The sequence below is a fragment of the Ambystoma mexicanum genome, chromosome 8, assembly GCF_040938575.1.
Source record: "Ambystoma mexicanum isolate Mex_15411 chromosome 8, UKY_AmexF1_1, whole genome shotgun sequence".
NCBI classification, from domain to species: domain Eukaryota; kingdom Metazoa; phylum Chordata; class Amphibia; order Caudata; family Ambystomatidae; genus Ambystoma; species Ambystoma mexicanum.
The window spans coordinates 321,422,596-321,435,308 of NC_090929.1; the positions used below are offsets into that span (position 1 = coordinate 321,422,596).

The 12,713-nt window shown below is 44.1% G+C and overlaps 1 protein-coding gene across 1 annotated transcript in view; it reads left to right on the forward strand.

Annotated features, from left to right (window-relative positions):
* The window catches only part of ENTPD2 (ectonucleoside triphosphate diphosphohydrolase 2), a 289,034-nt gene that overhangs the window by 255,724 nt on the left and 20,597 nt on the right, over positions 1-12,713 (forward strand). The window contains exon 6 of the mRNA XM_069609737.1: positions 10,441-10,713. Within this exon, the coding sequence (XP_069465838.1) occupies positions 10,441-10,713 (273 nt within the window). The remainder of the gene's footprint in view (positions 1-10,440; positions 10,714-12,713) is intronic.

The window sequence follows — 12,713 nt, forward strand, 5'->3', positions numbered from 1 at the left end:
TGCCGACCCCGTATCTGTGCTGATCCACTCACCTCCCTAACGCATTTTCACTTTCTCTCATTTCGGTCTCCTCCCCCTTCCACACCTCCTACAGCTTCTCTCACTGAGGTCCTCTTTGCTCATGCTCAACAAATTCACTAATGTAAATTGTTACTTGTACTGTTTTCTGGTTCTTGATTCAATTGTTATGCTTGTTGTATTTCTTGTTGTCCTCTTGTAAAGCGCTTTGGCGTAAAGCTCTATATAAGAATTTAATAAATACAAATACCCAGATCCTCATACTGCTGACGGGAGATTACAACAAGGATTTGGCCTTTGTGAGTAGAGTGTACCTCATCATCCAGGCATGGATGGCATCTCACGGTCTATGTCTGAATGATGACCAGACGGAACTCATAATACTGGGCACCCCTTCCAACATCAACAAACTTGGCCCCAACTACTCCAATTTCATAACAGATGGCAACACCATCAAAGTGGCCAAGGAAGTTAAAACTCTTGGTTTCTACCTAGACACTACCCTTACATTCAATAGACAGGTTAACTCCATGGCCTACTCAACCTCCTATACATGTAAATTAATCAGAGCAGCCAAATCCTTCCAATCGTACAATAGTTGCACCACCCTGGCAAGAGCCCTAATTTTGTCCAAACTGGATTACTGCAATGCCCTATATCTAGGGAGTAACAAATACATCACCAATAAAATCCAGATTTTACAAAATATCACTCTCAGAGCAGCTCTAAGCATTCCTAAAAAGCTCACATCTCTGACATAAGGAGATCTAACTGGCTTACCACAAAAGATACAATTTCACTAAAAGTATCTTCACTTACACACACATCTTTCAACAACACTGCCCCACAGTACCTCATAGACAGATTCAAGAGACAGTCCTCCAACCGCCCCACTAGAATTGCCAACTCCAACCTCTTGACTGTGCCACAATTCAAACGCATTAAAACCGGAAGTAGCAGTTTCCTGGTTAAAGCTGCCCAACATTGGAACTCCCTTCCTCCAGCTCCTAAGAGCTGATCAGTCATACCTACCCTTCAGGCACAACCTCATCCATTGGATCAAGGACAATGACCACTAACGACCATTGCCACCCTCCCATGCCTTTACTCTCCTTCCCGTGCCTACTTTACTTGTACATAATCTGTATACTCGCTACTGGACCATAGGGGTAGTACGCTGACACAGCAATGCAACCTAGCCGCTAAATTCTCGGTTTGTACATACTTGGTATACTCTGTATATGCTTGCACAATATTGTTTTTGCTACTTGACTGCATAGCATCGCAACCGAAGCCAAAACATTTTGCTTGTACATACTCTGCTCTTTTTGTAGTATTGTATTTTTGTATACATTTCTACAGCAATGTAACCAAAGCTAAAAACCTTCTTGCTGCCTTCTGCGCCCCGATACCCCTGAGTCTGGCGCGCATTATAAATAATAATACAAACAAATATGCCAGTTGCAGCTGCATGTCAGGTATTGTGATTCTAGGATAAGTAGAGCCCCTACATTGCCAGTTGCTGCGATATAACAGTATACAAAAATCCAAGTCACCAACAATGCACAGGAGCATTAATGCTTTGATTCATGGTAATGTGTTATTTATATAGCGCTTTCACCAAAGAACTATACATAGCACATATTTAAATACAATTATCATTCCAACCGAAGTTGGCACTCATTTCTCAACCTCTGAAGAATGAAAGATTGAGTTGGCTGTGCTGGGATTTGAACCTGCAAACTGCAGATCACACATAAATTTCAGCTGCGAGCGCTGAACCCACTATCTTACTACTCTGCTAATGAAAATACAATGCCACTGTAAGAAAACCTGTCAAAACTGCACAACATAAGTGTGATTATATATCTAGCATATCATGTTTGCTATAGCCCTGATGTCCTATGTAAGGGAGGCATTGTATCAAAAGTATGACACTGACACAAAAGGTACAATTTGTAAAACCTTTATTCAATTCTCTCGGTTTGGAAAAACTCCTACTTTGCCCTAGAGCTAAGATGGTAGTAGTGTCTACAATCAAATAACAAAGAAAAAAACAGTCCAAGTCAGCCGCTATAAAATCAAAATGAGCTATATTAACAAAACCTAATGCCTGACCGATCTGTTAAGTGTGCAAAGGGGAATATGTATGCAAAGGAAATTCAGTGTTAGAATATAAAAAATCAAAGTGGTTGAGTTATCTCTCCATCACGTTGGACAGCACGGAGTAAGGCGGTCCCCGTAGACAGGATGGCACACTCTGGCTCAAGTTCTCAAACAAAGTAGTTCAAAACATGGATCGAGGCCCACTTGACCTTGCACGTTAGTCACTTTTTCAGCGTTCCAGAAGTTCCTTCACAGTTCCACAAAAGGGTTCCGTTCAACCAAAGGTTCACGCAGGTCTCCCTCGATTGTGCTCGGACCTCTCAAAGTAAAAGTTCACGTAGATCTCCTCTGTCGGACTTGGACCTCTCAAACCCAGCACTTGTGGCGGTTTCCTTGCCCAAGCTTTATTCACATTAGTTGGGGGTTCCCTTCCCTTAACTTATCACACTTCTGGTCTCCCTCGATCGTGCTCAGACCTTTTCCTGAATGTGCAAGGCTTTTACTATAGAACTCTGCAGGACCACTTCGATCACGCTGGAGGTATCTCGGGTGCCCCAACGGCAAACTTGTAATTTGCTGGTGCAGTACTGTGCCGGTAAACGGAATTAATGGCACGTTCCTTCTGCACCAGCAAAGTTGTAATGAGCCCCGGTGTCTAGATAAAGTGTTTTTTCTGGACCTTTCAGTGATATTTTGGAAGAATTCTCCTGTTTCCTGGACAGATCACTAGACTAGATTTCTCACAATCTCTCTTCCATATTCTACCTCTTTCTTTGTAAATAGAAATTTTGAAATGTTATCTCTGAAGAAAATTAAATGGTTTATCCTCAATTAAGGAATACACCACTATAATCAATTCAGATCTCCCTTGTAATGATTTTGCAGAAAATGTACTTCTGTCTTTTAACATCAGATGAGAACCAAATTGTACATTGGCAATCTGTAAACAGATTTTTTAAAACAATATTCACAACCCTTGGTTTACCTCTGACCTAAAAGAAATAAAAGGGACCTTATTGAAAATGGAGAGGCACTGGAAGAAAACATCATTGGCTCATCTTAAAACTACACGCAATAAATCTAAATCAGCAATTTTTCAAGCAAAATAATGTGATCTTCCGGAACAGATTGTAAAAGGAGATAACGTTCCTAGAAAATTATTCTCCACCATTAAATCTCCACTAAATCCAGAGAACACGCAAACAGCAATTATTGTGTGTCTGAAGCTTTGCAGAGCCATAAATCATTACTTTATCTCTGAGGTAGCTGACATTCAAGAGAACATATGATTGTGTAGGCTATGCTAAAACCTATCTAAAACTGCTGATCAAGATGAAACACAGCAGCATAAAGAAGTAGGTTATGTGATGAATCAGAGATGATTCCCCCAGAAAACCTGGCCTGGGACCTTTCTCATGTGGCCAGGGAAAGGCAGAGGCCTTCTGATCCTAACCTGGAGGTGTTGACTGCGGGAGGATCAAATGGGGATGGGGAAGGGGGTCAGGTCAGAAAGAATGGGAAAACACCTTTAATAACTTAATGGTTTACTGTAAAATTGAAGCTGTGTGAAGAAAAGGGTAATTTGCACATTGAGGACTTCAAGTCCCACAATGCTCAAAGTACTGGGATGAGGAAGAGCTTTGTGGAGGCTAGTGATTCTAATGACCTACACCTGAGAGGGTCTGCTAAGTATGAAGGCCCCCCCCCTCAGGTTCAGACCATTAGGAGCAGTAGAAGGTGGAGTGTCTGTAGTGACTCCACATTGCAGTGGCAGCAGAGGAAGCAGAAAAGCAGAGACGCTGGAGCCGCTGCTATTACCAGAGTGGATGATCGGCCCAAGAGAGTCTCCAAACTTAAAGACTTTGCATGCAGAGGTTGCACACTGTGATGCGTTGCTGTGGAAAGCTTTCCCACATTTGATGGCCCTGAATGCATAGGTTGCGTAGCGGGAAGCGTGAGTTTAAAAAGCCTTCTGATGTGTAATTCATGCTCTGGTGGCAGGCAAGCACCGGAGTGTTTGTGAAGCGAGGAAAGCTCCTCTCCTGACCGGCACAGGACACGGGAGGTGAAGAGAAGCAGTTTTATGTGAAGAGTGAAGCAGAAGGCACAGAGGAAGTGGCGTGAGCAGACGGGTTTGCAGCACCCAGTGAGTTCACTGTTATTGTGTGACCCCGGAAAGCTGCATAATGGCCCGCTAGCTCCAAACAATTGTTTTGAATATGGTATTGATGATAAGAAGGTAAAGTGGCATAATAAAACAAACTTTAATTGCTGAACTGATACAAAGAAGCTAAAGTGGCAGATTGAGAACTGTGGGATCCGACACTAAGATTATAGTTACACTTATAAAGTGCTGAGTAATTGCCAAAGCCAAGAAAGGGCAATACTAAAGCTAGTTAACGAGTACCATTATTGCCAAAGCCAAAAAGAGGGCCATACCAAAACAAGCTAATCAGAATCATCATTGCTAAAGCCAAGAGAGGGCAATTAAGAAGCAAGCTGATTGTAAATCTTATAGCCAGAGTGAGAAAAGGGCAATATTTGGAAAAGAACCAAACAAGCATGTCTAAACCCAAGAAGAGCAAGTGTGAGAAAAAGCAATTTTCAACATTTGATTGGTGTAACAGTGGCAACACAAGAGTGGCAGGAGAGCAGCCATAGTGGTAAACAACATTCAGGAGAGGAGCATAACCTGCATTGCATGTGGCAATCACAGGTATTGCACAAACAGTACCAATGAGTTTCTCTTATTTCCAAAAGAAGTAGTCAATACTGAAGTAGTTGGAAGTCAAAAGACTTTAAAAAGTTGTTTGAAGCAAACTTGACCACAGAAGAACTTGTGGTAATGTTAGGATGTTCTTCAGTGCTGGCAGGCGAGTACACCAGGGCATGGACCTTGTAGTCGTAGACCAGGTATACATCATTGAAGTACTGTGGTGTGGTTAATAGTTTTGAAGAAGTGGCAAGGCTACTAAAGTATTGTGTGTACTATTGTGGAAGCATCTTGACAAATCATTATTGTTACAGATAAACTGTGGAAATGTTCTTGTTTTCTATGAAAAGATTGCATTGCACTCTTTACCATGAGTGGAGAGACAAATAGTTATTTCTTTTGAGCTACTGTGAAATCATCTTGACAAAACATTGATGTTGCTAAAGATGAACAGTGGCAGTGTTTCTATTTCCTAAGAAGTTGTGTTGAACACTACTACAAGTGGAGAAACAGTTATCTTTTCTTTTGAACTGTTGGAAAGTCCAAGTGGGAGACTTTTGGAGCAAGAAGAACCTCATCAGACCTTTGTTGTAGAATGGAACTTTCCTAAATTTGAACTGTTGGTTGAATCTGCGGACGAGGATCTCACCCAGGTTTCAAGAAGAAACAATTACAAGGTTTATGTTGAACATAACTGTTATTTCTGTTATATTTGAATTGCCATATATTCCCTTTGAGTTTGTTGTATGTACAACTGTGGGGGACAGATTCCTTTTGTTAGTGTTTCCTTCAGTTTATTTTGATAGACGGGGACATCCTCTTCAGGGTAGGGACAGTGAGGCCTTTATCAAACCTTTTTAGTTAATAAAATGACATTTTATGAAAAACCTTTACCAAGTTGTCCGCCTGACATTTCTGTCCGCTCAGTTATTGCAGCTGTAAATGTGCTACGGGTGTAATAAAAATGATTTAACCAAGTGTGCCTTTAGCTGCTTCATTTATAAGCAGTAACATGTCCTTCAGAGGCCCTGTTAAACACAAGGATTGGTAAAGCCAACAGTTGTTGCTTGTGTATATGTATTAGATGGTCATTTACCGGGCACTGCTATTATATGGGCAAGTACTCACACTATTTTATGGCTGCTACTGTTAATGGCCAGTTATACCATTATGGCAGTGCCTGGCAAATGCCTTCCCATTCATACAAAATGGCTACAAATGTTGGCATTGGCATTGCTTGTTTTATTCCTTTTTATTTCAGTGTTACCTAACACTGTGAAGAGACAGTCAGTTGATGTGTTGGTGCCATACAAAACACTTAAATGAATAAGCAACTAGTACCTTCACATCGCAGCCATGATCACAGGGCAGACCTCATGCAATGGGCCACCATTAAAACAGCACTTAAAGCCTGGTTCAAATCGTACTTGTGAAGTCACAACTTGTAGAGCTAGTTGGAACTTTGACCAAGATTGAGCACTATTATTTGCGCCTTGAAACACTTGTGTATAGGCGCGTTATAAATGCCATATCATATCATGCGATGGTGGCAGTGGGTTGTGCTGGAAATTCTGCTGCCATCTTTTGAGGTGGGATTTCCTCCGAGATAGGCATCTGGGACTCTGACTGGTGCATATTGTCACTGCACGCTTTAGATTATAAGCAAACACTCGGGTTTAAGTCCCAATCCAAAAGCCCTTGTATTGCCGGGAGGGTAGTTTAGGGGCAAGACACTCGCCTTGGGAACAAGATGAAACTGCAACAGGGGTTTGGTCTCCATCGCTGGTGCTTAGAAGTTGGAGGGGTCCGGCATTTAGGTATAGAAGTAACCAATACATTAATAACATTTAAAAGTGCCTGTTGGCTGAAGATGGACTTTTCTCATAGATCAACAATCAAGGTAAACTTTGGGTTCATTTGGGACTTATCAGTAGCATGCAGTCCATCTGCCTCTTGAGACCAATGGATCCACAGAGGGACCTTTACAAAATAATCTCAAATCAAAGCAACTTCAGTAATTGATATAAGAATTTAAAATTCCTCCTGACTGAACCTGTAAACGATGCTTAATCTGAGGGATAGGTCTTCTGTTTGAGAATAGGGTGTATAGTTTAGGTAGAATAAAAAAGAAACGCACATACAAATAATTAGATCAAAAAGCAAATAAATTAGTCTCTGCATGGATGTTAAAGTGAAAGCAAGCAGCTTAACTTGTTTCCTGTGAGCCAGCGTGTCCTGAAAAATACTATTAAGTACATATTATGATAACATATGCCACTACTGTGATTGCAAAATATTATGGTGCTTGATGTACACAACATATTTGTTTTGGTCGATTGGTGGTACAGCCAACAATAGCCAACTATTGTCATGTTGAGTGTCTGGATTAAACACTATGTTTTAAACATTACATGCAATGTGTATCATTCTTTGTGCAAAATATGGTGTTGCAACAATAAGCACATTTCATGTAATACAGTTGTTTGCATGCTTGCCTGGGCAGGGGAAGATCCAGAAGTGCCCTTACGGCCCAAAGTGTGGTGCAGCTGCTATGAGCGTGTTTTTCACTCCCCAACCCAGTTTCACTGCACCTGGGCAATGCAGTGGTGCCCTGAGCATATGTACGAGATAAGTGGCAAATGATAAAGTATGGCAAGTCCCTTTTTAAAATGCATACACACATGCAGAATTCAGGGCTTTTGTGAACGTGCCATTGTGGCTTGTTCTTTGGCACTTTGAGCCAAGTGGGATCATTGACTTGCATCTGGCCACCTTCTCCCTATATAGATGGTGGTGTGGCTTTCCACTAGCTGAAAGGGTAGTCTGGCACAGGTTATGATTTGGTTATAGGGCACTCCTACAGTACAAATGATGCATAGACTAGTGACTTTGGGTCTGTAGTCCACTCCAAATGGGCCTAAACCTTGGTGTTCATTTGTAGCATTTGTCGCTTGGGCCCATCTGATAATGTTTACGGTGTGCCGAGATTATGCACCTGGGTGACAAAGTGCCACTTAGTTAATGGCGCATCGTGCACGCTTCTTTGACCTAATCTGAGGTGGTTACATGAGCCCACAATCGTCACCTTGCATTTAGTAGATTGGGCTTTAGCCAATTTACCTCTATCAATGTGGCTGGCATTGGCAAAGAAAGCACCAGGTGTTTGGAAGCTGCATCTGGGTTACCTTGGAATGAGGTATAGATTTAAACATCAACAGTGTTCTTATGACACTTGAGAGCATGCCTCTTGATGTCCTCTGCATACTGATGACACTTGAGCACATACCTCTGGATATCCTACTCAGCCTGATGACATTGCAAACCAGGCCTCTGGATATCCTTCTCATACTAGTGCAGACCAAGGCTACGGATGCCACCCACATACTGAGGATACTGGCGAGCATGTCGCTGGATATCCTCAGTACATTGAGGACACAGAAGAGCATGCCTCTTGATGTCCTCCGCATACTGAGGACACTGAAGAGTATGCTTTCCAGATGTTATATACACACACACACACACACACAGGACAAGGGAGAGCATGCCTCTGGATATCCTTTGTATACTAAGGACACTGGAGAGCATGCCTCTGGATGTCCTCTGCATACTGAAGACACTGGAGAGCATTCCTCTGGATTTTCATCCATATAATGAGGATACTAGAGAGCATGCCTCTGGATGTCATCCACAGACTGAGGACACTGGAGAGCATGTCTCTGGATATACTCAGTATACTGAGGACACTGAAGAGTATGCCTCTGGATCTTCTTTGCATCCTGAAGAGAATGCCTGCAGATGTCCTACACATACTAAGGACACTAAAGAGCATGCCTCTGAATAGCCCCTGTATACTAAGGACACTGGAGAGCATGCCTCTGGATGCCCTCTGCATACTAAGTGCACTGAAGCATATGCCTCGATGTCCTCTGCATACTGGAGAGCATTCCTCTGGATTATCATCCATATAATGAGGATACTGGAGAGTATGCCTCTGCATGTCTTTGGCATACTGAGGACACTGATGAGCATGCCTCTGGATATCCTCTGTATACTGAGGACAATGGAGAGCATGACTCCGGATTGTCCTCCATATACTGAGGATACTGGAGAGTATGTCTCTGGATGTCCTCTGCATACTGAAGACACTGGAGAGCATGCCTCTGGATGTCATCCACATACTGAGGACACTTGAGACCATGCCTCTGGATAGCCACCATATACCGAGGACAAGGGATAGCATGCCTCTGGATTATCCTCTGTATACTGAGGACACTAGAGTATGTCTCTGTATGTCCTCTACATACTGAAGACACAGTACAGCATGCCCCTTGATATCCTCCATGTATTGAGGACACTAGAGAGCCTCTCTTGATATACTCCATGTACTAATGACGCTGGAGAGCATGTCTTTGTATGTCCTCTGCATTCTGAGGACACTGGAGAGCATGCCTCTGGATGTCATAGACATACTGAGGACACTGGTGAGTATGCCCCTGGATGTCCTCTGCATTCTGAAGACACAGGAAAGCATGCCTCTGGATATTCTCCACATACCGAGGACACTGGAGAGCATGCCTCTGGATTATCCTCTATAGACTAGAGAGCATGCATCTGGATGTCATCCACATACTGAGGACATTGGAGAGTATTTCACTGGATGTCCTCTGCATACTGAAGACACTGGTGAGCATCCCTCTGGATTATTCTTTGTATACTGAAGACACTGGAGAACATGCCTCTGGATGTCATCTACATAGCTTTTGTTTCTTTATTTATTGAGGCCACTGGAAACCATGCCTCTGGATATCCTCCATATACTGAGGACACGGGAGAGCATGCCTCTGGATTATCCTCTGTATATTGAGGATATTAGAGAGTATGCCTATGGATGTCCTCTGCATACTGAAGACACGGGAGAGCATGCCTCTGGATTATCCTCCATGTGCTGAGGACAGTGGGGAGCATGCCTCTGGATGTTCCCTGCAGTCCGAGGACACTGAAGAGCATGCCTCTGGATTATCCTCTGTATACTGAGGACCTTACAGACCATGCCTCTGGACTATGTCTACAGCAGTCCAAGCTATATATTACACAGAAAAGGTGACAGTATAAACTATTTGGTTGTGCCAAAAATGTGAAGTACACATTTGACATAAACAAATCCATAGTAACTTGCTTTGTTCCCATGTGCACATACTGCCCTGTTATCTGCATGTCCATCTCTCTTCTAATTCTTTCTCCCAAACTTCTCTGGTCATGGCCTCAAATTCTAGCAACACTTTACAATGTGAAATTTTGCTTGCTTAGAAATGTTAAGGTAAAGTTCAGAAATTCAGTTCCATGACTGCATGGAGAGACAAGTTACACTAAAACCGAGGTGCCTAAAGATTTCCCTTTGGATAGAATGCCACCCAAACCATGACTCTACATGCAACACAGAACTGGAGCCCTTGCCTAGCATTTTAGCCGCTTGTGGTTGATAAGTGGCTGTTGTGGTGGGATCGTGGGGAGTTCATCAGAAATAATCTGAGAAGGAAGAAGTGGGAAAATGTGGAGCAATGAACCAGGAAGAAAGAACTCATGCTTTATATTCTTCTCAACAGGCGCAAAATTATGCTTCAGTCGTGTCACACCCATGTTGGCCGCAAGGATTTTCCAAGCAGCTCACCCTAGGAGAGAAAGTTTATGATTCTCCATGCACTGCCACTGAGAAGCCAAGCCCTTACGACCCTGCCGCCACCATCAACGTGAGTGGGACAGGGGACCCTGCTGCTTGCAGCACTTACGTCGACAGCCTGTTTGAGTTCGGCAGCTGCAAATTTGCCACATGCTCCTTCGATGGAGTGTTCCAGCCTGCCGTCTCAGGGAACTTTATCGTAAGTGTGTGTTCTCTATTGGTCTTCCTTTTGTAGGGTATGTGGTGGATGCATGGGGGACTTGTGAAAATCGAGAATCTGCATTAACCAGTCCTTGAGTGACCGCCTTCAGTCATAGAGACTAGAGTATTGCAGCTCTTTCTTTTGAAAAGCTCAAACCCGCTTGAGAAAAGATGTAGCGTAGCGTGGATGGGTCGGTTCATGCTCTCTATTTTCTATGCATTAAAAGGTTCCAGGTAAAACAATATGCTCAAAGTAATAAACTGAAGAGTCTTGCAAATGAACACTTATATCACCAAGAACATATTGGTTAAACTACCTACTGCAGTGACATCATAAGTGTGGTTTAGCAAGAATTTGTAGGCAGATCTGCCCAGGAGTGGATTTGGAATCCAGTGGTCTATTAACTCCCCCCCCCCCCCCCCCCCATTACACCATGCAAGAGAATGTAGCGAGTCTAAACCCCCCCCCCCCCCCGGGCCTTTTGGGGAGGGCTAGGGGGCTCCCTGCCCAGAACATGGCTCTCTCTGTCTCCTTCCCTCCTCCTCCTAACTCCTCCTGTTGGGGGGATACCACCATCCACCTTGACTCTCCTGACACTTCAGTGGCTTTCTCCAACCTATGCAACTCGCTCTCTATCTCTCTCTCCATTCTACCTTCGGGTCAGACGCACACTGCCGGCCACACCTTGGATGCTCTTATCTCCACCGACATTCCTCTCTATTCCTCTTACCACCCCACTGTCACGGACTGATCACTCTCTTCTCTCCTCTCACTTTAAGCTGTCCTCTTCTTATCACTGGCTCACCCTGCATCACCTCTGAACTTCAAGGTCATCCAACCTATGAAAAAAGTGTCAATGGCCGCCTTTCCCTCGACCTACTCTCCTCCTCCTACTCCTGCCGCTGACACCCACCCTGATACAGCCCTATCCAACTTTCACCTTTCCATCTTCAATACCCTTGACATCCTTGCCCCTGTCATGAGGGTCCGACTGAAGCCTGCCAAAAAGTGCAACTCTTGGTACGACTATGACCTGGCTGACCATAAACGCAAGTGCAGGGCAGCAGAACGAAAATGGGGATCTTCAGGCGCACACTCAGACAAGCTGGCCTGCCGTCTTCTGCAATGGCAATATAGAGTCTGCATCTGATCCAAGAAAAGAGTACATATTCAAGCCTGCATCTCTGCAGTATTCAACAACACGGCCAGACTTTTCAAAGTCTGTAAGGAACTGGCCAATCCTACTGCAGCCTCTTCCTCTACTGCACCTACTCGGGCACTTTGCTCGGCCCTGGATGCACACTTCACCACCAAAAACAGGACGACTTGTCTTCTCTCCTCTCTGCAACCACTCATGCAGCAAAATCTCTTGGGCCACCCAACCACTTGCCTTCTCCCCTCCCTCTCCCCTGTCAACACCTGAGGATGTCTCTAGACAAGTCTGGTCTATGAAAGCTTCTTCCAAACAGGTTGATCCTTGCCCCTCCCAAACCATCAAGGACAACATTGACTTGCTAGCTTCAGTCTTGGCAGACCTCTGCAACCTCTCCTTTGCCACTGGAGCCTTCCCCACTTCTCTCAAGCATTCTCTTGTGCACCTCCTGCTCAAAAGAACCTCTGCCGACCCTACTATTCCTGCTAACTATTGCCTGATCTCCGTCAATCCTTTCCCAGGCAAACCCCTGGAGAAGGTAGCTATCTCTCAGCTTACCCTCCTCACTGAATCTGTTGGTTGTCTCCATGACCATCAGTCTGGCTTTAGAGCATCCATAGGCATGGAAACTGCTCTTCTTAACACCTGTGAAGACCTGCTCTCCAAACCTTGACTCAAACTCTCCCCCTGTCCTCTGCTTTCGATACAGTAAACCACAACATCCTGATCTCCCGTCTCTGCACGACCCTGGACATCACTGATCATGCTCTGGCGTGGCTAGCATCCTTTCTCTCCGACTTTCCTTCCCAGGTAGAACTCGGTCCCTTTCCTTCCGCTATCACTC